The sequence below is a fragment of the Rattus rattus genome, chromosome 1, assembly GCF_011064425.1.
Source record: "Rattus rattus isolate New Zealand chromosome 1, Rrattus_CSIRO_v1, whole genome shotgun sequence".
Classification (NCBI taxonomy): Eukaryota; Metazoa; Chordata; class Mammalia; order Rodentia; family Muridae; genus Rattus; species Rattus rattus.
In genome coordinates, this window is record NC_046154.1 from 171,789,151 (window position 1) to 171,812,358 (window position 23,208).

Consider the following 23,208-nt stretch of genomic DNA (forward strand, 5'->3'; position numbering starts at 1 on the left):
CAGATACCGGCGACGCCCTTTTGAGTGATAAACTTTAAGTTCGGGTATTCCTTTTGGGTGAATACCTGCTTCAAGGAGTCCTTAGGCTCCGGCTTCCCGAGGTGTGCCTTCTTAGACTCGGCTGACAGCTCGTGACTCTCATGCTCTTCCTTCCCTGTCCCCATAAGGACATTAAAAGGGCTGGAGTGCAGCACCAGAGTGCTGGAGGAGCCTGCATTCTTCCTCAGGGGGAACACCGAGTTTAGCTGTGGTAGAAAGTCAAGGCCTGGAACAGGAAAAGAAATGCCACATCCATCCGTAAGATGTTTCCCACCTGTAAACTCTTGGTATAAGCACTTTCTTAAAATAACGGCCAAAAAATGGGCAAAAGGGGGTGGATCTGGCCTCGGAGGGCTGGCTTATTTCTCAGCTAAGATGATGTGGACTCGTGGGGTAAATCCTTTAATCCTGACACCACTTCCTATGTGGAAGTGTGGGGAGCCTTTACAACATGTGCCCAGGGGCACTGGTGTGCTCAGAGAGTTGCACTGGACAGCCTGTGCTACCTGGCAAGAGCGTCTTCACAAGCTTCTTTCTTCCCTTGTGGAAACACTCTGAACACTACACACCACAGCCAATGAGGCAGCTAGCTCTGGGTAACGGAGAGCTGTGATTTGTACGTGTCTGTGGCAGCCCCTAAGATGACCCGAGGACCCCGGCCTTAGGTTCCCGCGCTGAGGAAAGGAGTGTGGCTAAAGGGTGTGCTGTCTTCCAAGGTCAGTTGGCGCCTCTCGGCCGCCCTCCACCTCACTGCCCACTAGGAGGGAAGCAGCTGCCTGCCCTGTTCTCAGCTCAGCTCAGATGGCCAAGGACGCAAGAAACTGGTCTCTCCGGCCAATGCCACAGGAAGGAGGCAGAGCGGAACGCAGCTCTGGCCATTCCTTAACTGAAGCATCAAGACAGGAGAGGTCAGGAGCCAGTGAGCACCCGGCCAGTGCTGTGGAACTCCACAGTGTGCCGCCATGTGTGCTCCCTAAAGCTGAAGGAGCAGGGGTCCCAGCAGCGAGAGCTGCAGTACTGCTTATCTTCATGAAGACACTTCTCGGGATGTCTTACCATCTCCTTTGCCTACAGACTCGTCACCTCCTTTGTTGACTACAGCATCTACAGTAAAATAAGAAAATCAAAGTAACTTCCTTATTGCAACATTTTTACACCACCTTTTAAATTTTTTAAAATTGGAAAAAAAAAAAAAAAAAAAAGAATCTGAGGCAACTTGGGCTTCCTACTTGCTCTCCCAAGAGGGCAGGGGCAGGGACTGAGCGTGAGTAAGGCCAGAAATCAACACCAGACCCATTCAGGAGTCTCTTTCATTCTTTTATTTCCTGCAGAATCCCACGGTCATCTAAGAGGACAGCATTGCAGGAACAAGCCCAGAAGTAGGTGCTGGCAGCCCACAAGCCAGTTTCCCTCATTCTGTTTGGTATCTTTCTGATTTGGGCAAACTTCCAATATAGTTAAACTTCAATTTTTGTATGTTTACACTAGAGATAATGCCTCGATTGTCTCATAAAATTGGGTAATTAATCAAAATATGAATATTTTACAAGTAATACAATGTTATAAAGGCATATGGCTTTTTTGATATTAACTTCAATCATAGACTATTGCTATAATTATTCATTTACCAATACATAACAAAAATTGTGAACTGAACATTAACATATTAACAGAAGAATGGGAAAAAGCCACTAACAAATACACCAGAAATCCAAACAGCCAATAAGCACATAAATACCTGGTCAGAAATCTTCCCTATCTGCATGTTCATTCATTCATTCATTCATTCATTCATTCATATTCTCTCTCTCTCTCTACCTCCCCTTCCTCTTCTCCACCCCTCTCTTGAATGTACCAGATTTTTGTGTTAGTTGTATGTTAGGCAACTGCTCAGCTGATCTTAGATGCCAATACCCCTAACACACAAAATTCTTGGATTTGTCTTAATATAAAAATTATTTTTATCTAACAGATGAAGAAACTGAGGCACAAAGATTAAACCTTTTCCTTAGAGAATTTCACCCTTGAAATTAAAACCAATTTCTAGTCAACAAAACCAACATTGTATTTGTCCATGTTCTCCTAAAATTAAGAAGCCTCGTAGCCAGGTGGTAGAGGCCCAGGACTTTAATCCCAGCTCTCAGGAGGCAGAGGCAGGCCGATCTCTGAGTTCAAGGCCAGCCTCATCGACAAAGAGAGTTCTAGTATGGCTAGGGCCACTACACAGAGAAATCCTGTCTCAAAACAAAACAAAAAACTGGATGAAGCCTCAGTGAGGGGAGACACACACCTCAAATTTTACTTCTGAAAAACAGTGCAGCAACCAAATGGGAAGCCAGGCTGTTCATTAATTCAATCTTGCAAAATAGCCCTCCTTGAGTCTTAAATATATAAAAGCTGCAACGTGGTGTGTGTGTGTGTGTGTGTGTGTGTGTGTTGTGGTGTGTGTGTGTGTGTGTGTGTGTGTGTGTTGTGTGTGTGTGTGTGTGTGTTGTGTTGTGTTGTGTGTGTGTGTGAATCCTCTACTACAGACATTTAGAGACTGTCTGGTTTTTCAATATTACAAATAAAACTGTAAACACACAAATCTTACAGATGTGTGTGAATATTTTCTGAGGTAAATTAGTAGAAATGGAATTAATAAGGCAGAAAACATGAATAATTTAACTGTCACACTGCTCTCCAGATAGTGGCCTCGGTACTGACACTGCTATTAGCAGTGAGACCATCCCATTAAGGAACCTGAGCCTCAGAAGAACGGAAAAGGCCCAGCTGGACAATGATATACACTGTGTCCATGCATCAAGGTGACAAGGTTTCTTCTCAGAGGTGACTTCTACAGGGGAGTGGCAGAGATGATATAACACACATGAAACTGTCATATACAAGTTCACAGGAAGAGGCAGTCAGTTACCTAGCCATGGGAAAACGAAGTAAATACCAAATAAATACCTAATCCTTATTTTTGCATAGCAAACAACCAAGATTTTAGGGGTTTATTTGAAGCAGCTGTAAGTCAAAGACTGTCTATAATGGTGAACTCCGTTAAGACACTGTTGGCCCCTAAGCTCAGAGGCTGAGCACTAGCTGAACACACAAGAGCCCAAGAGGAGGCCTCCCTCCTAGTGGTGGGACTGGAATCTCACACAATGAGCAGCATTCGCTTGGACAGGGCAACTTCTCACCTATTGGGTACAGACACTGAGAACATGAACAGACCGCTCGCTGTACGATTCAGACCCACATCTACCAGCCGTATAGCCCAGCCCTGCCTGAACACACTTACCATCTCTAATTGGTGAAAACATGTCCCCTAAACTACTCTTCCCCGTGTCATCAAAGCTGGAGAAATCTTGACTTTTTCCAGCATCAGTTTCCTTAGATAAGATATCTGTATTTTTGTTTCGAGGCAAACCTTGGAAGAAGGAGACACAAGAGTCAGTGTTATTACATCCATGTAAATAGCTGCTAACTTGACTGCAAACTGTTCATTACCCACCCTGGTGCACGTTTATAATTAAGCATCAAGAAAGAGCAGCAGAGCATGTCAGTGAAGGGCTTCTCCAGTCATGTGTTCTCACGTCACTTCACTGGAAGGTTCTAATATCATTAGCATGCTTCTGCTACCCTCTTAACGCACACTAGATGCAATCTATGCTTCTTGTGCCTATGACCGCCTACAACCGACTAAGACAAGTCCACAGGGCAGACAGCATGATGCCTACCAGACTACAAGAGACAACAAACATTTGCTCTCCAACCTGTAGAAAGCAGGCCTCATATCCCCAGCTAAAGTCTTCTTCCATGGATAGTGGATGTTTACCTCTCCTTACTGTCAGCATTACGCAGGCAGCTAGAGGACTAGTACTCAGTATGTCCCTAGCAAGAAGGAGAGGCGAAAGCCAGACTGTAAAGAGTGCAGGAGCGAGAGCAAAGGGCTTGCTGCCCCTGGCTTTCGGGCTGAGGCTCTGTGGGAGAGCACGGGATGCCAGCTTCCGACTGGCAGAGCTGCCGTACACTTTAAAGGAGCTTGGTGTGGCCTCTCAGTCTCAAACGGAAGCTGAGAAGCCAGAGATGGAAACGAGGAACAGACCACTGGATTTCTGAAGCTCACAGGGCTAAGGAAATGAACTTAAAACACACTGCTAAACAACCAGAGTGTCTGTGTATCACACCCTAACGGGTGCTTCCAGCAGGGGTCCAGCCTGGCAGTGACACACCTCTGGAAAGGAGCGCTGGGGGCTAAGGACTTGGGGTTAACACAGGAACAGGGCTGAAAGCAGATCAGAGGGGAGGAGGGGAGGGACTCACCTCCCTCGTCTAGGTTTTCACATGTTTGAATGAATAAAGCAGAGGGTTAGTATCATAAAAACATAGCACTGAAGCCTTACTTTTCACTTCTTAAATTGCTGTTTCCCACTTAAACTGAGGATCAGTAACAAATCAGAGGTTCTTTTCAATTACTCAATCAGTTAACTTGAATAGAAACAGGAATTTTTAAAACTTTAGATTAACTGTAGATTAATCTCAAAATCAGCATCCTGGTTATGAGGATGACAGCAGTATCACTACTCTATCATTATTGTCTCATGTGACAGACACTTCAGATACATTTTCTCTGATTGCTGTAACTGTCTTAAATGTTAACGGCTTAGAGTATAAGCAGAAAACAATAAGACAGTAGTGGCCTGGAGATGGCTCAGTGAGGAAGGTGCTTGCCCTAAAAGCAGCAGAATATGAAGATGAGCTGCAGACCCCACAAGGAAAAGAAAGCAAGTGTTTGCAGTCCCAGCAATGGCGAGGCAGAGGTAGTACAGGGAGCCCTGTGGCTTCCTGGCCAGCTACCTTGGCAAGTTCCACGCCAGTGAGAAACCTTGACTCCAAAAGTAAACCAGACAGTCCATAAGGAATGTGACACCTGAAGCTGCTGTCAGGCACACATGTAGGCACACACAACACACATGGACCTGTACAGAGAGACAGACACATGCACACACACACACACACAGCACACATACACAAACACACATGCACCGGCACAGACACAAAAAAAGACACACACAGACACACAATCACCTGCACAGAAGCCTGTTCACATAGACACACTCATAACAGACACATCCACACAGCATACATGCACATCCACACATACACAGACACACACACACACAGCAAGTAGGCTAAGCAAAGAGGGGCCTGTGTATGTAAAGCAACAGGGAGTAAGGAAACAACTGGGAACAAGCTCACGGAAGTCTGAGTTTGCCAAAGCTCAAGAACTCACCACTGTGACTAAACCTCTCTGAGCTGACTGTTGCTTCAAAATAAACAGAAATCTGTTTGTAGGGACAAAGCAAAGGTTCTTTTTGTCAGAACTGTTTAGACTGTAGAGAGCTGACACTGAAAGTGACGCAGCAAACCCAGGCCTTCTTTGCTAGTAAGTGTGGTGATCCTTAAGGAAGAGCAGTTTATTAGAAACTGACGCTCTATTTCCCAGTTTGTAAACCACCATTTCAATCTTTTAAAATCATGAAAAAGAAAAGAATTGCAGAATTAGTCATGAAAATCATGGCAAATGTCATAATACAGTTAATTAAGCATTTTAGGAGACATTACTCAGTTATATTTAAAAAACAATTTCTTCTAAGTAAACAGCCACAGTGTTTGTCTCCTTAAAACTGGACATAGTTATTTTTTCTGTATGTTGTGACTAAGACCTCCACATAAAACCAGATACACTGAACTAATAGAGAAAGTGGGGAAGAGCCTCGAACACATGGGCACTGGGGAAATCTCCTGACCAGAACACCAATGGCTTATGCTCTAAGATCAAGAATCAACAAATGGGAAATCAGAAAATTGCAAAGCTTCTGCAAAGGACACTGTCAATAGGACAAAACGGCAATCAACAGAGTGGGAAAAGGTCTTTACCAATCCTACACCCAATAGAAGGCTAATATCCAATATATACAAAGAACTCAAGAAGTTAGGCTCCAAAGAGCCAAATAACCCTATTAAAAAATGGAGTACAGAGCTAAACAAAGAATTCTCAACTGAGGAATATCAAATGGCTAAGAAGCATCAAAAGAAAACTTCAACATCCTTAGCCATGGGGGAAATGCAAATCAAAACAACCCTGAGATTCCACCTCACACTAGTCAGATCACAAACTCAGGTGATAACAGATGCTGGCGAGGGTGTGGAGATAACATCCATTGTTGGTGGGATTGCAAGCTGGTATAACCACTCTGGAAATCAGTCTGGAAGTTCCTCAGAAAATTGGACATAGTACTACCTGAGGACCCAGCTATACCACTCCTGGGCATATACCCAAAAGATGCTCCAACATATAACAAAGACACATGCTCCCCATGTTCATAGCAGCCTTATTTATAATAAGCTGGAAAGAACCCAGATGCCCTTCAACAGAGGAATGGATACAGAAAATGTGGTACATTTACACAATGGAATACTACTCAGCTATCAAAAACAATGACTTCATAAAATTCTTATTCAAAAGGATGGAACTAAAAAATATCCCTAGTGAGGTAACCCAGTCACAAAAGAACACCACAAGGCATGCACTCATTCATAAGTGAATATTAGCCTAAAAGCTTGGGATACCTAAGAAAATATTCACATATTATATGACGCTCAAGAAGGAAGACCAAAATGAGGATGCTTCATTCCTTCTTAGAAGGGAGAATAGAATACTCATGGGAGGAAATACAGGACAGAGAGTGGAGCAGGGACTGAAGAAAAGGTCACCCAGAGACTGCCTCACCTGGGGACCCATCCCATTTGCAGCCACCAAACCCAGTCACTATTGCTGATGCCAAGAAGTGCTTGCTGACAGGAGCCTGATATGGTGTCCCCTGAGAGGCTCTGCCAGAGCCTTACTGATACAGATGAGGATGCTTGCAGCTAACCATAGGACTGAACAAGGGGACCCCAATGGAGGAGTTAGAGAGAAGACTGAAGGAGCTGAAGGGGTTTGCCACCCCATAGGAAGGACAACAATATCAACCACCTGACCCCACCAGAGCTCCCAGTGACTAAACTACCAACCAGTGAGTACACATGGACAGACCCATGGCTCCAGACGCATATGTAGCAGAGGATGACATTGTCCAGCATCAATAGGAGGAAAAGCCCTTTGTCCTGTGAAGGCTCGTTTCCCCAATGTAGGGGAATGCCAGGGCTTTGAGGTGGGAGTGGGGGCATCCTCATAGAAGCAGAGGAAGGAGGGAGTGGGTATGGGAGAGGGGGAAAGGGGATAGCATTTGAAATGTAAATCCATAAAATATCCAAGAAAAATAACATTAAAAAAAATTTCCAGGAGAAAGCTCGACTCAAAGAAAAAAAGGGGGGTAAACAGAATTGTTTTTTATTATTTTATATTTATCTACTGAAAAACATCCATTTAAAAGCAAAACAACATTTTTAAGTGGTTATTATGTGCTGAGCTTTCGGTTCATTTAAAAAATATAACTTGATCTATACGGCTAATAAATTTACAAAAAAAAAAGAGTGACACAGAGCATCATAGGAAACTGATGATGAAAACAGTTCTTCCACACTATCAGAGTCAGCGCATCAAAGCTCTGTTATTTGGAAGGAGTAAATTCATGCTGAGGAACAGGACTTGACCCGCACAGTCAGCGTCAGTGTACCTGCATCACCGCTGAGTGCAGGCTGTTTTTGAGAATTCACAGACTGCGTTCTTGTTACAGGCAAAGAGCAGAGAAGCCGCCACTACACCACACTGCACCTTCCTGTGACCCACTGGAGTCAAGATTATCTCAGACCTAGACACTCTAACTTCCGGCTAACAAAACTACAGGTCAGCGTGAGCCAGGCAACGACTCAGCATTTCAAAACATTTATTCGCCACCTGACTTACTTTCACTCTGAGATATGAAACGTTAAGAACCATGAGTGGTCTTCATCTTGTCTTCTGCATTTTGCTCTTTGACTATAAGGTCAAACCAAACAGACAGCACTGGGTTCCCACTCTGCTTATGACGTAAGGGAAGATCAGCCAGACTGAGGGAATATTAAAGACAAATGGCTAAAATCACCCCCTCTCTCTCACAATAGAAATTCAGCTGAAGAGAAAAAGTGCTCTCAAGGGCTCCTTAACAAGGCAAAGTTAATACGTTTCATTTCTTCAACGGTATCTACGAATCAGTTTTGCCTACCTAAGTACTCAAATTAGTCCTAGGTTCTAAAAGAAAGGGCTAATGGTGAAGGAAAGACAAGGCCCCCAGCTCACTCTGACACAAGCGACGTTACCTGCTTCGTCCTGAGCAGCCCCTGCTCCTTTGCCCACAGCTGTCGTCACGGGCTGTGGGAGAACTGTGGCAATGGAAGGGCTGGGTGCTTCTCTGACAATTCCAGAATTCTGGGCAGCCCCACTGCTGCTGCCCACAGGAACACTCCGTTTGTTCGCTGCCGTGGCCTTATTTGAGCAGCCTTTATTTAAACTTGCCTAAATGGAATAGAATATTTAAAAGCTCAGGTTACTAATGTGTCATAATAAACATTAATATTTTATAAGTACCCCACTAAATTAAAAACTTAATTTCTCTTCTTATAAATCTGAAGCTTGCTGCTATATCTGAATTTTGCTCTAAACAACAATGTATTTTAAAATACTTATGATGAGGGGTTATAGAAGAATTAAATACTAAACAACTTTAAAATCAAATCTCCAATGGCTTTATATTCAAACAATGTACAATGTCACTGTATAAAACAACTCTGAAGCAGTACACTGCTGTGTTTAGTTGACAAGAGATAATTTTCACTTTCTGAGCTAGGACTTTCTAGGAAAATAGAAAATGTTAAAAAGAGAGTATCTCACCTTCGTCAGAGACGTGGAGTACTGAAATGCTATACACTGCACAGATGTCTTGTGGGCGCTGATGGTTTTCACGGGAGATTTCAGCATCCTTAAGTCATACTGATATATTTTCCCACGGGAGGATCCAATAGCCAAACTGGCCCCATCTGGCATAAAATCTACAGCAGTCAGAGGAGTGTCGGCCACTAAAGTTTTCACCAGCCTTGGGAGGAGAATGTGCAAATACATTAGTATATGCAGGAGTATAAGCTTACACGACACATCTGCTTATCAAGAACACTTAGAACGAGGCAAACGATGCCTATCCCAAATGCTTGTTTAAAGCAGTGCAGAGTATGTCTTAGAGACCCATCCTATGGACAACCTGTAAAGAATGAACGTTCCATCCTGTCTCTACTCACACCACAACTGTGCAGCCTGCATTTCCCATGTGGACCTTCGTTTCCTGGATGAAGCACTCTCTGGCAGCCTGTGGCAACAGGAACCAGCCTCAGGGCTGAGCGGGCGCTCCCTATCCAGTTTCTACTTAGTGGCCTGCCTGTCTCTGCGGGGGCTGTGACCTTTCACATGAGCAGATGCTACTGTTCTAAGTTGTGCATCTCTTGACCAAAAGGCTAAACCAGCACAGCTCATGCGGCCAGACCACAGCCAGGCAACGGACACTGACTTGCTCTTTGCTGGTCTCTCTGGCACTAGAGGCTTACCGCTCACACCGGCTGTCAGTGAACTGTTCTAAACAGAACAGAGTGAGAAGAGGTCACAGTAACTACTGGAGCAAGGCCCGATTCCGGTATCTCTACCAACAGTAACCTTAGCATTCTTCGTGATCTTTAAATACTGCCTCCTTCTAAATTACGCACAGTTAACACATAAGAAGAGTTTGAATGGTTCAAAGATCATCTACCCAAGCAGGGCTAACATTTTTAGGGATATCTGGTAATGTCTGGAGTATCATAACTCAGCAAATGTCACTGGGCTTAGTGGGAGAGATCAAGGCCAGTGCTGAAATACATTACAGTGCTCAGGACAACACTCCATAACAGAAACACCAGACCAGAATATATATAATTAGTTTAGAAATTCTGATACAGAAAATAAATTAACTTAAAACAAAACTGTTGTTAAAAAGTATATTTGGTTGTATTTTACAAAAGAATCTTTAGACTGCTGAAATAAAGATGTATAATAAAGTCAATCAGTCTCTCTCTCTCTCTCTCTCTCTCTCTCTCTCTCTCTCTCTCTCTTGCTCTCGCTCTTGCTCTCTCAACTCTCATGGTCTAAAAGTATCTAATGTTTATTCAGCATCCACTCTTTTCTGTGTAAAAAAACAAGGAAAGTTATCATACTAAATACATCAAGATCCCCCTACAGTGATCAGATGCCTGTGTGAGTCACAAACATGTCTGTTAATGAGAGATCTGTCACTAAATGGACACGCTATGCCTGGTGATGGAATTCAGGGGAGAGTGCTTGCCCAGTACACTCCAAACTCCAGGCTGGATCCAAAGCAGCACAGGACGTGGGTGTGGTGGCACACACCCGTAATCCCACCATTCGCCAAGAGCATCAGCAGGTCAAGGTCATCTCTAGCTAACTGACAAGTCTGAGGCCTGCCTTCGCTGGGATAACATCACACTTACTTCTTACTTGAGGTGTCATACAGGATGATTCTTTTATCCAGGCCTATGGTCACAAACAGCAGTTCGTTGACAGGAGAGAAGCAGAGGCCTGAAGCTGGGGCTTTGTGTGTGCTGTCAAAGCTGTGGTATGCACTCTGACTGTTCACATCCCAGAGGGTCACTACTCCATTATCCGAAACGCTGCCCAAGAGAGACTTCCTAAACAACGAGTACTTGATGTGCCGGACAGGCTGCAGATAAAGAACACACTGATGTGACTGCAAACATTCAGAAGCATTCATAAACATGACTCAATCCTATCAATCCAGCAGAGTTAGGTATTCTCTGATTCAAAGACAGACGGGTTTTGAGGACAACCTCCACCATGTTACTTAGTGCATTAGAAGACGACCCTGAAACATTTCAATATTCTGTTAGTTGAATATCTGTCGTGATTTGATTATCTTAGATGACACAACTTCTTCAGTCTCCTCCATTTAAAGAGAAAAACTTTTAATATAACACATCTGCATTGACTACATTAACCAAGCGATCAGAACAGTCACCATAAACACAGGGCCCAAGCACAGTCAAATCACAGGAGAACCCTGGGAGAGGGTGAAGTTACTTGGCACTCACTCCTACAGCCCTTAGACTCTGGGATGCACCGATCTGTGTGCGGCCTGTGGCGCTGACACTCCAGCACGTTAACTGGCACAGTAAAGCACAGGTACTGAGGACGGATGGGACGCTCTACAGAGGAGGGGCTAAACCTCCTTTGAAAACAGAGCAGCCTGAGGGCAGTGCAGGACCCGCTCTAAACACTAATCCCCACCAGAAGACAGGCTTCCTGTCTAGTTTATCTGGACCAGAAAATTCAGGCTGAATAAATACGACTTGATTAAAATTGATTGAATTATACCTACTTTTCCTAAAATATTCTGTCCGGATTTCTATTGGCATCATAATTAACTATGCTAATAATAAAATAAAATAACACTTAAAAAATGTCAGAACACTACAAAACAGACAGAAGAAAAGGGACCCAAGAAACAGACGAGATACAGAGAAACACTTGACTGCACATTCAGGAACCTCACAAAACCACAGAACTGGAAGTCATAATATATACGCAAAACGTGTAGGGTGAAAAAATAAAAACGTAAAAGTAAAAATTAAAAAAAAGTGAAAGGCTTGACAAGACATTATGAGACAGGGACCTCAAAAGAGGCGTGAGTCTGCTTTCAGCTGGTCATCTGTGACTGGGCACATAGTCTATGCTTAGGAGTAGTTTGTTTCTGTGGTGAGACTCTCTTGGAGAATATATTTTATATATTTACATTTCAAATGTTATCCTCTTTCCCCATTTCCCCTCAGAACACCCCTATCTCATCCCTCCTCCCCCTACTTCTATAAGGGTGATTCTCCTCCCACCCACTCACTCTTGCCTCACCACCCTGGCATTCCCCTTACTGGGGCATCAAGCCTTCTCAGGACCAAAGGCCTCTTCTCCCATTAATGCCCAACAAGGCCATCCTCTGCTACATATGCAGCTGGAGCCATGGGTCCCTCCATGTGTACTCTTGGGATGGGAGCTCTGGGGGGGTTGGTTGGTTGATATTGTTTTTCTTCCTATGGGGTTGCAAACTCCTTCAGTTCCTTCAGTCCTTTCCCTAACTCCTCCATTAGGGTCTCAGTGCTCAGTCCAATGGTTGGAATGCGAGCATCCCCATTTGTATTTGTCAAGCTCTGCAGAGCCTCTCGGGAGACAGCTATATCAGGCTCCTGTCAGCATGCACTTCTTGGCATCTACAATAGTGTCTGGGTTTGGTGTCTGTATATGGGATGGATCCCCAAGTGAGACTGAAGGAACCACAAGTGGTTATCAACTGGCGATGGCTTCTGGGCTAGAGCTGGGGATATGTGTCCATCTACTTCAGCTCTGAGAACTCACTGGATCAGCCACACACAGGCCTCATGGATGCTGCCTCTGCCTGAGCACATACGTTCTATGCTTAGAGCCTCTTAAACTCTTTCTACCTCCTTTCTTCTTTCCACCAGAGCTCTCTGAGCCCTGACGGGGAGGGATCTGATGGAGACCTCCCAATTAGGGTGGAGTGGTCCAGGGCCTCTCTGCAGTGTCTCTGCACAGTGAGTCTCTGTGTTTATACCCATCTGCTGCAGGAGGAAGCTTCTCACATGATAGTTGAGCAAGGCACCGATCTGAGTACAGCACAAAGTAATTAGGAGCCATTGTACTGCTACACTCCTTCTGTAGAACAGTAGTATTTATTTTTCCCCAGGTCCCTACGCTATCTAGTCTCAGTTTCATGGTCACCCAGACAGTGTTGGGTATGGCTCCTTCTCATGGAGCAGGCCTTAAGTCCCGGATATCAGTAAGTTACTCCCCAGTCTTTGTGCCTCCTCTGCACTAGTGTGCTGGTACTAGTGTGCTTCAGTTGGTGATGAAAGGTCACTGTCTACACTGTTATTTAGCAATTACACTTAGAACACACACACACACACACACACACACACACACACACACACACACACTCAATCACTTTAGAAAGCTATTGTATTAGGTTTCCATACAACCCCTCAAATGACCCTCAATTTTACTGGCCCTCTCCTCCTCATCTTCCCTTCCTCGTTCCCCTCTTTTCTTCCCCTCCCTATTTGTCTTCCTGTTCTAATCCCTACCCCACCCCCATCCACCCATTATTCATAACTATCTACTCTATTTCCTGGTCCTGGGGAAATGTATTATTTCCTAGCCACTTACTCTATACCAGTGGTTCTGAATCTGGGGGGCACAAGCCCTTTGAGAGTCAACAAACCCTTTCACAGGGGTCACCTAAGACCATCCTGGATATCAGATATTTATATTACATTCACAACAGTAGCCAAATTACAGTTACAAAGTGGTAATGAAAATAATTTTATGGCTGGGAATCACTTCTGTGATTCTAAAACAGTTTGCTTATCTTTGATTTAACAACTGACATTCACCTATAAGTGAATACATACTGTATTTTTCCTTCTGGGTCTGTGCTACCTCACTCAGGATGATTTTTTTTCTCTAGTTCTACCCATTTACCTGCCAATTTCATGACTTCACTTTCTTTAATGATGGAGTAATATTCCCTGGTGTAAATGCAGCACATTTTCTTTCTCCAACATCTGCTGACACCTAGGTTACTGTCAATTTCTGACTCTCGTGAACAGAACAAAGGCTGAGCAAGTGTCTCTGTAGTAGGATGAAACATTCTTTGGGTGTATGGCCAAGGCCGGCACAGCTGGACCTTGAGGAAAATCAACTATCTTCCCAAGGAACCGCCACACCGATTTCCATAGTGGTTGTGTACACTGTACTCCCACCAGCAGTGGAGGAGTGTTTTCTTTGTTCCACAACCTCGCCAGCACGAGCTGTGGTTTGTGTTATTGATCTTGGGCCATTCTGACTGGCGTGTAAGATAATTTACATTTCCCTGACAACTAAGGATTTTGAACATTTAAGTGTTTTTCAGCTATTTGAGATTCCTTTTTTTTTTTTTTTTTTTTTTGAGAATTCTGTTTATAGATCTGTACTTCATTTATTAATTGGGTTATTCCCTTTCTTGATATCCAGTTTTTTGAGTTCTTCATATATTTTGGACATTATTCCTTTATTGGATATATAAATTGGTAAAAATCTTTTCCCATTCTGTAGGCTGCCACTTTGTCCAAATGAAGGTGTCTTTGTATAACAGAAACTTTTCAGTTTCATGAGATTCCATTTATTTTCTATCTTAGTGTCTGTGCTAATGGTGGTTTATTTAGAAAGTCTTTCCCTGTAGCAATCAGTTCAAGCTCTTCCCCATTTTCTTGTATCTGGCCTTCTGTTGAGGTCTTTGATCCTTTTGGAGTTAGGCTTTGTGCGGAGTGACATGCACAGATCTGTCTGCACTCTTCTCCATGCAGCTATCTGGCTTTACCGGCACCACTTGTGGAAGATGCTGTCTGTTTTTCCAGTGTGCATTTCGGGCTTCTTTATCAAAAATTTGGTATTCAAAACAGGCATCTAGATTTATGTATGGATCTTCAACTCAATGATCAATGTTTTCCATGTATAACATAGTTTAAGACCCATAAATATGTTTAAACATCTACTCTTTAATCTTCTGATATTAATAGAATGTCATTTCTGATTGTTCCACATATATTAAACCATCATATTCTTAGACTATCAAGACATTAGCCATGATACAATATAAGCAAAGTACTAATCTGCTACACTGTGCAAAATGAATATTAATGCGTTTTTGTATCAGCAGCACCAAACTTATTAAGCAATTATTTTGTTTAGCACTTTCAGAATTGATATTTTTTTCTTACAACACATTATTGCTTTGTAAGAATGTTTTTGTTTTTGTTAAAAGGTTGTTTATAAATATGAAACATACTATTACTATAAGTAGGTGAAGACATGACATCAATGAATAATCATAACTGTGTAAACTTCATTTACAAAACTTATAAAAATATGTAAGAATTCCATGGGCTAAGAAATTCTTATTTCACCATGAATATTTAGAAGTAAACTGAAATAACAAAGAGTAAACTCATCTGTAATCTTAGCAACTACAGAAAACTGATTACCATCTTTGGAGGAACCTCTTAAGTACCTTTCTGTACATGCATGTGTGATGAGTGGACTAGAACTGGTACTTGGGATTACATTCTACTGTGACACAGTCATGTCAGCAAAATGTCTTCTATGACAGCTGGATCATATCAATTTATCTCCTCCAGGTTCCAACAAATCTACCATTTCGTAAAGTTGCTGACGAGATAATTCCTATTTCTGTGCCCAGTGCTCTTCAGAGATACAAAGTTGAGAACACTAAGTCAGCATTTATCTATTTTTGTTCTTATGGATTGTCTATTAATATATCTTGCCTATTTTCTATTCAGATATTATGAATTTTTAGTGCTAATTTGCAACTAACTGTTCTTAAAGTAAGGCCGTAAATGCTCATATAGACTGCACATACTTTCTCCATTTCCTTCTCTGTTGATTCTTTTCTGCCAGAGTGCTAGTCTACAGAGATAGTCTCAAGACTTCTGGACAAACCCTTCCACTATCAACTGTCACTTTAAGAAGAACTGACATCTTAAGATATTCCATGGTAAAAAATTACAAAACTGCAGAAAGGAATGCTTTAAAATCAGTGGTTTTCAACCTTCCTAATGTTGTGATCCTTTAATACAGTTCCTCACGTTATGGTGACCCCCAACCATAACATGTTGTCATTACTTCATAACCTTAATTTTACTACTATTATAAATCATAATATAAGTATCTGATATGTGGGGTTGTGAGGCACAGGCTGAGAACTGCTGCTTTAAATGTTAGTTCTTTGTTGAAATTTTTCCCAGAGGAAATGAACCTGCCTATAAAACATTCATTTGTTTTTGTATTTTACTATTTTTTTTTTATATCTTTGAGGTTTTTAAATCAAAGATTGAAGAATATCATAGTTTGCTATATCTGGCATTTGCTGGATATAAAAGTATCAAAGATTATATTCTTTTTAAAATGTATTTTCTACTTGCCATTTTTATGAAACACGTTTTTCAGTGTTTTAAGTGTTTTCTCTCTGGTGCTCCCTGGGGATTCTAAACAGCTAAACACCAGCAGCACTGCTGACTGCTCTCTGGCGGCTCCAGCTTGTGGGCTTGTGGTTCGGCTGCAGGTTCATCGGCCTCAGAACGGACAGAGCCGGAGACGCAAGCACTCGCAGCAGTTCTGAGTTACTCATCTAACAGTGGAGTGCATGGCTTAAATAAGACTCACTGCCGCAATGGTTGCTTTTCCTTGGAGTCGGGAGCAGCATGGACGCAGTTAAAGTTCCTGACCATGCATGTGCATGAGCAGGCTGCTGCATAGTGACTTGTGGCTGTCCATTAATATGTTGCTGGGGACCGTGGGCTCCCACAGCTTGGATATTCACCTTTCATCCTTGCAATGTCCCGTGCACTTGCATGCAATGAGCAAGCACGCCGTTTCTCTCTCTGACCTACTGCCAGTTCTTTCTGGGAGACTCAATTCCTAACTACAGAGAACACACAGTGCAGCCGTCTGCTGGGTTAATCTGCCCTTCGCAAACTTAACTTCTCCTGTCTTCCTTCCTTTTGCCAGGCACTTTACAGTCTAAAGGAAAGATGCACTAACTGATTAAGAGAGGAACAGGAGAAATACCATTTATTAGAACTCCTACTCACCAATCTTTATTTAGATTACAGAGCCCAGAACATCTGCTGCCTATCGATACCATCAGAATAAGTAAAATAAACAGATACCTCAGGACTAACACCTGCTCTGGTCCCACTTAATGTCAATGGCTAAAAATATCAGCTCCACAGTGAACCTGTTCCTCAATGTTATTTTAAAAAGTCAAGATCAGAAGTAATTTTCATAACACTATTAAAATATAGTGCTTGCTGTGATTATAAAAATTTGGAAACTATCTAGAACAGGAGAACCTTTAGGTAACAGTGATATTAAGTATTAAAATGCACGCAATCTCTGAAGATTTGGAGGGCTAGTGTTAGCATGCCTCGGACACAGCACAGTGACAAAAGACAGACAGACGACAGAAGACAAGTTCACACAAAGAAAATGATGCATAAGAAAGACAACGCTGCATATGGAAACACATAAGATAGTACTTTATACATATTTTCCATTAATATTAGGAAGAGAAAAACATCTAATAGTATCTTTGAAAACTGGCATAAAGTGTCAATTTATTTTATGCTCACATTAATAAAACTACTTGAGAACATAATACAGGGGCTAAGCAAGGACATAACAAATGTTAAAGAAATAAGACTGAGATTATTAAGGAAATGCTATTGTGCCAAATATTTTCCCCAATATAAATTATGCTAATGCCCCTATAAACGTGAAGATCACTAGTCTAGAAATAAGGCTCTGCAGTCAAACTGTCTGAGTATGAATCCATGTAGATCATAAAGCAAATTACAATGTAAAAATCTGTCATGCCAGAAATAGAACCCAGGGCCTCGTAGAGTCTCTATAGCTGAGCTATATCCCAGCCCTAAACTCATTGTTTGAAAATAATTATCGTTAAAAAAGGTAATTCATAACAACTTACATTTCTCAGGTTTCTGTACTCAAGCAGGCTTATTAATACTTACAAACTCTACATATAAAACAAAATGTAGTCACTTAAGGAAAACAAATGTGTTTAAATGTACTGTGGTATGTTTAAAAATCTCACCTGCTTTACCTAAAATTCCCTTTTTAATCTAAGACATCCGTAATACAGATCAACATTTTTAACTGCTTGGGAGAAGGCAACTCTAAATGATCCCAAGCTGCTGAAGCGCCAAGTGGTGACATGAAGCCAGCAGCCAGCAGCCAGCAGCCAGCAGCCAGCAGCCAGGAGCTCTGCAGAGGCTGGGCACCTCTTTTTTCTCTCGGAGAAAGACAAAAACTAATAGCCTCAATTCAACTGAAAGTAAGACTATACCCAGGCAACCTCATTTCTGACATGAATCCCAGTCGGATGTAGACTCAGTAAAATGACAAGGGTTTTGTCATTTTGTCTAGGAAGTCAATTTTATGATTCTTACAACCTCAAATCCTCAATTGTTTATAGAAACAAAACTAACATTTTCAATTTAATCATAGATAGGTCCTAACTAATACTTTTTTCTCAATAACCCAAACCCCAGGTACAGTAAAATCAATCAAGGCAAAACTGAGCCAAACAACAGCGTATCTGAATTTTAAAATTCAATGTCTGACACACTTGAGAATTATGAACTGCTTGTAGTTTTAAATGAATATTTAATATATGTGAAATCTTAAATGAATTTTAAGTATCTTATAATACAATTTTTTAATGTACACTCAAGTGGCAATTCTGGTAATGATAGATAGGCAAATGGCAATTAAATTGTAGAAAAGAACTAATGTAAACCTGCCTTCAAGTATTTCAATTATATACAGTAAAGCCTGAGTGTGCAGAGTCATTACGCTGACTTTCCTAAGAGATCTAGAACTGATCTTTCTAATAAGAGAAGCCAACCCTGCCTTTAATGATATAACTTATCAAAGCACATGAAATAATATATTGTATAAAAAAATAACTATTTGTTCCAGGCAGAGGGAAAAGTGCACTTTAATTTTGTTCTTTACCTTATTATCACACACATGTATGTGTTCACACATGCACACACATCGCACACACACCCTATGGAGTTCAGTTAGTATTGCCTGTATATGCATAAGTTTAAGGCTGCACACTTCAGTACTGAGAAACCTACAAGGGGTCTCCTTCCTGGAGAGAACACTAACAACCTGGGGCTCTGCCTCTGGAGGTGGGCCCTTATCAGAAAAGTAACCCCTAGGGTAAGTTATAGCTGGTAACTGGGTGGAAGGGAGTGCATACTAAGGATGTCCAAAGCAGGCTGAGGAGGAAACCAGAAAAGTGACGTTAATGTCTTCATCTAAGGAGCCATTAAAAGCTCCCAACAGCGGCTAATACTCATTGATCTCCCAGCCTAATACCAAAAGTCTTGCAGAGTTGGAGGTCTGGCGGACTGAGAACACTGGAGATGAGCTCATGCACTGTTTTCCTAAACTAGAAGATAAGCTTAGTTTTCTGATGCAAACTAATCAATTAAAATTCTTTGGGACTAGAGAGATGGCTTAGCAGTTAAGAACACTGACGCTCTTCCAGAGGTCCTGACTTCAATTCCCAGCAACCACATGGTGGCTCACAACCATCTGTAATGGGATCCGATGACCTCTTCTGGAGTGTCTGAAGTCAGCTACAGTGTACTTATATATAATAAATCTTTTTTAAAAAATTCTTTGAGCATTAGAATTGCTGCAATCCATCACCTAAGATTTTAAGGTTTGTTTTTTTTTTTTTCATGTGAGAAAGGGATATGATAAACAGAGATCCCTATGCACCTCACACCTCGAGGCATTGATGTGTCTTATCTGCCACGAGCTGTGCCCACAGGGAAGGAGTGAGGAGCTGGGGACCCAGAACTTTGGAGGGAAAAACTGAAGTGGAGAGCTGTAACAGAGGAGGAAGGATAATACAAATGGAGATGGAGCCAAGGTTAGTAACTCTAAGATGCTTGAAAAGCAATGGGGAATTGGATTATTTTATGTTTACCTAAAATTACATATATATGTATGTATACACACACACAAAATAAAGTTAACCACTTGAAGTGATAATACTTTCAAGAGCCACAGACCAGTGGTTCTCAACCTGTGGGTCCTGATCCCTTTAGGGTTCAAATGACCTTTTCATAGGGAGTCACTTAGGACTATCAAAAACCACAGATATAACAGTAGCAAAATTAGAGTTATGAAGTAGCAACAAAATAACTTTATGGTTGGGGTCACCACAGCAGGAGGGACTGTATTAAAGGGTCACAGCATTAGGACGGGTGAGAACCACTGCCACACTATCTAGCTAAACAAAACCCCAGCACTAAGCATGAGAAACTTCCATTTGATCATTGGTCAGGGAAGTCCAAAAACCCCCAAAACTACAGTCTGTGGCCACTGCCTTTGCTGCCTTCCAACAGGTGAGACGACTGCTGAAGACAGCACATATTCTGGCCTCAGGATCTGAGCAGTCAAGATAGCACTGACAGGAAGTGACGGCTCCTCCCTGAGGACCAGCTCACACAGTCCTGCAAGCTGCCAAGGGAGAAAAGTTATCCAAGTTCTCCTCTGTGAACCATAATACAGGAGACCACGACAGGGGTACAGTGACATGTATTTGGGGAGGAAACCAGTAGCTGTGTCATTGGACTTAAGGCCCACTCGATAGGAGGGAGCTCGTGCCTAATATGGTAAACCTGGCCACGACCCCATGGTTGGAGAGGTCACAGGTGCTAGAGGGGACCCTGCTACTGCCACTTCCTGACATTAATGATCTTGCATCTGTACCCAGAAGCTTCAGACAGTCTTAATCACTCACAACTTCCACCAAGCTAGAAAGCCAGTCCAGAGGAAGGAAGGCCACCACAACAGCTGAGCTCACAGTCAGGCCGTTCTGGGAACTCTAAGTGTGGAGCCACACGTCCTCAACTGTCAACTGGGACTGACTGACTAACTAACTAGTAGCCGAGCCTAACTGAGGAGGATGCAGTGTAAGTCATGGGCTGTAAAACAGACTCTAGCAGAACCCGGGAGAGCAGAAAGATGAGAAGACGCATGGGCATAACTAACTTGTGAATTACTAAAAAGCCAGGCTAAAGTTTTTGCTACAGCCCCTATACCATATCCACTTTATCTACCTACTGGAATCATCTCTAGAGATGTTCAAAGAATGTCAGCCAAGGAAGACTCATTAAGGCATTTCTCGTTCTTTTATGAAAATGAAAAAAAAAAAAAAAAAAAAACAATTTTTTTAACCAAGAAAAATATCTAACTGACTAATTTTTCTTTTAAAAGGTTTCCATAAAGATTTCTGTACTAACCTGAAATGTATGAGTTGGCTTTGATTATTTTAACTGCCACATACTTTTCAAAACAAAAAACAACAAAAACCAAAACGGTTTTGTTTTTTCAAAATGTACTTGCCTCTACCTAAACACAATGATTTCCTGTCCACACACGGTATGAATGAATGTACACATCAGTCTTAGGACTTCTGTAACAGAAATGCCATGGAGACATTAAAACCCCGGGCTCAGGACGGCGCTACGTACCTGCGTTTTGTTAGAAAACAGATGGAGTATGGAAGACCAAACATTTAACTGTGTGAGTGAATTCATCCAAGCACTCTAGGATGAATTAGTTTACTTATCTTTCTCAAAAACTGCCATGACAAACTAGCTAGTTTTCCAGAAAGCTAAGTAATACTTTTAAATATTAAAAAAATTAAATTTACTTTCTTATACAAAATAATTCAAAATATAAGTTATTAACTTTATTTTAAAAAACAAACACAAACACCATACCTGCTTACTCCCATGGCCGAAAGGCGTACTGGAGGTATTAGTGGTTACGCTGTGTAAGATAATCTCACCACTGAGAGACCCGGAAGCAATATAACAATCATTCCAATTGTACGCCACACAAGTTACTTCCCGTTTATGGTCCTGAAAGAAACGCAGTGAAGAACAGCGGCCGTTAGCCCCTATATCTGATGAAGAGTATGGCTGTCTATCGATACCTGAGCTAACAGTTTCCTTCCGACTAACACACTGAGCTGATTAGACACCACAGAATAAACATGGAGTCCCGAGAGACAATGTCTGAGAACCATATTACATGTGCACAGACTCTGAAACAATACACAGTCTAGAAGGGTAACTAACTTAATGCTCATCTTCCAGAACTGCCTGCCTTCCACTGATGTCGATAACATTTATTCTAAGCTAAATGTCTGCTCTTGAGTATTACTGTTCAACTAGAAGACACTAAAATTAGCACCAAAATGACAGCGAATGGTAAATGAACAGTGGCATCAAGGGAACAAAAGGGGGAAACAGGTATCATTCTCAACTGACTGACTGAGAGAGATACACAACTGAATCCAACCTTAAAGAAAGGATGAGAGTGGGGAGTAGCAGTACACACTTGTAGTCCCTACACTAAGGAGGATCACGAGTTCAAGACTATCCTGTACCACCTAGAATTTTAGGTTAGCCTGAGCTAATATAGTGAGGTCTTATCTCAAAAGACAAGCAAATAAACAAGAGATCATAGGTAAGTTACAGACAGGAAAGGAAGTGGGAGAAAAAGCAACGACTAAGCCTGAGACATCAGACAGCAGCTACTCATTCCCACTGGCTGAACACCTTCTCCACTGGGGCTTCACTGACTAGTCAATCCTAAGAGGCAATGCCATTTTCCCCATCTACAGATGAGGCGCACGAGACGGGAAAGCTTAAGACGCTGGTGCATCTCCCATCTGTGCTAAGTGACAGACTAGGATACAGGTTCAAGACAAACGCCAAAGCCCTCAGCCTTCTCAAAACAGACTGCCTCCCAAACTCGAACAGAATCTAATGAGGGAATGGAAGTCACAAGGTTTGTTTCCAAGCATCAAATTAGAGATGTTTAACAGGAACATGCAACCCTCATGGGAGTTATAAGGGTGGGGTTTTGTTTTGTTTTGTTTTTTTGAACAATGCAGTGTTCTGTCATTTACTGAGATAAATATCCTAAACTTGATACAAGACAGCGAATGGACATCTCACTGCAGTACAACTCCATCAGATGACCCCAACTTCTACCCCAGCACAGTTGCCTGTGGGGAAGCTGACGTGAAGAGTAAGCACCATCGTGTGTACCACTGTCCCAGGGATGAGGAGGGCGCCACTCAACCGAACGTCCGTGACTCTGTAAAGGAGCACTGTCGCCCCAATTCAGCTGTGGAAAACATCACCGGGAAACACTGACTATGCACTAACCTGTCGGTGCCAACGCCAGAAATTGTATACATCACTGGGGATGAGAGCATAGATAAGGAACTCAAAGCAAAAGAAAACGTTTCATAGATGGGGAACTGCTTCTAAAACAGACAATAAAGCATTCTAAGATCTAAAGGATGTGAAAATAAGGGTTATCTGCATTAAGAAAACCGAGGAGAGGAAATGAGTAGAATGTCTCCAAACAGGAAGGGAGTAGGTGAA

General features: G+C 42.1%; 1 protein-coding gene across 1 annotated transcript in view; it reads right to left on the reverse strand.

Annotated features, from left to right (window-relative positions):
- The window catches only part of Nedd1 (NEDD1 gamma-tubulin ring complex targeting factor), a 40,829-nt gene that overhangs the window by 6,681 nt on the left and 10,940 nt on the right, over positions 1-23,208 (reverse strand). The window contains exons 5-11 of the mRNA XM_032911464.1: positions 21,529-21,669; positions 10,543-10,772; positions 8,903-9,104; positions 8,332-8,527; positions 3,326-3,454; positions 1,096-1,143; positions 66-265 (exon numbers count right to left, since the gene is read on the reverse strand). Coding sequence (XP_032767355.1) covers positions 66-265; positions 1,096-1,143; positions 3,326-3,454; positions 8,332-8,527; positions 8,903-9,104; positions 10,543-10,772; positions 21,529-21,669 — 1,146 coding nt within the window. The remainder of the gene's footprint in view (positions 1-65; positions 266-1,095; positions 1,144-3,325; positions 3,455-8,331; positions 8,528-8,902; positions 9,105-10,542; positions 10,773-21,528; positions 21,670-23,208) is intronic.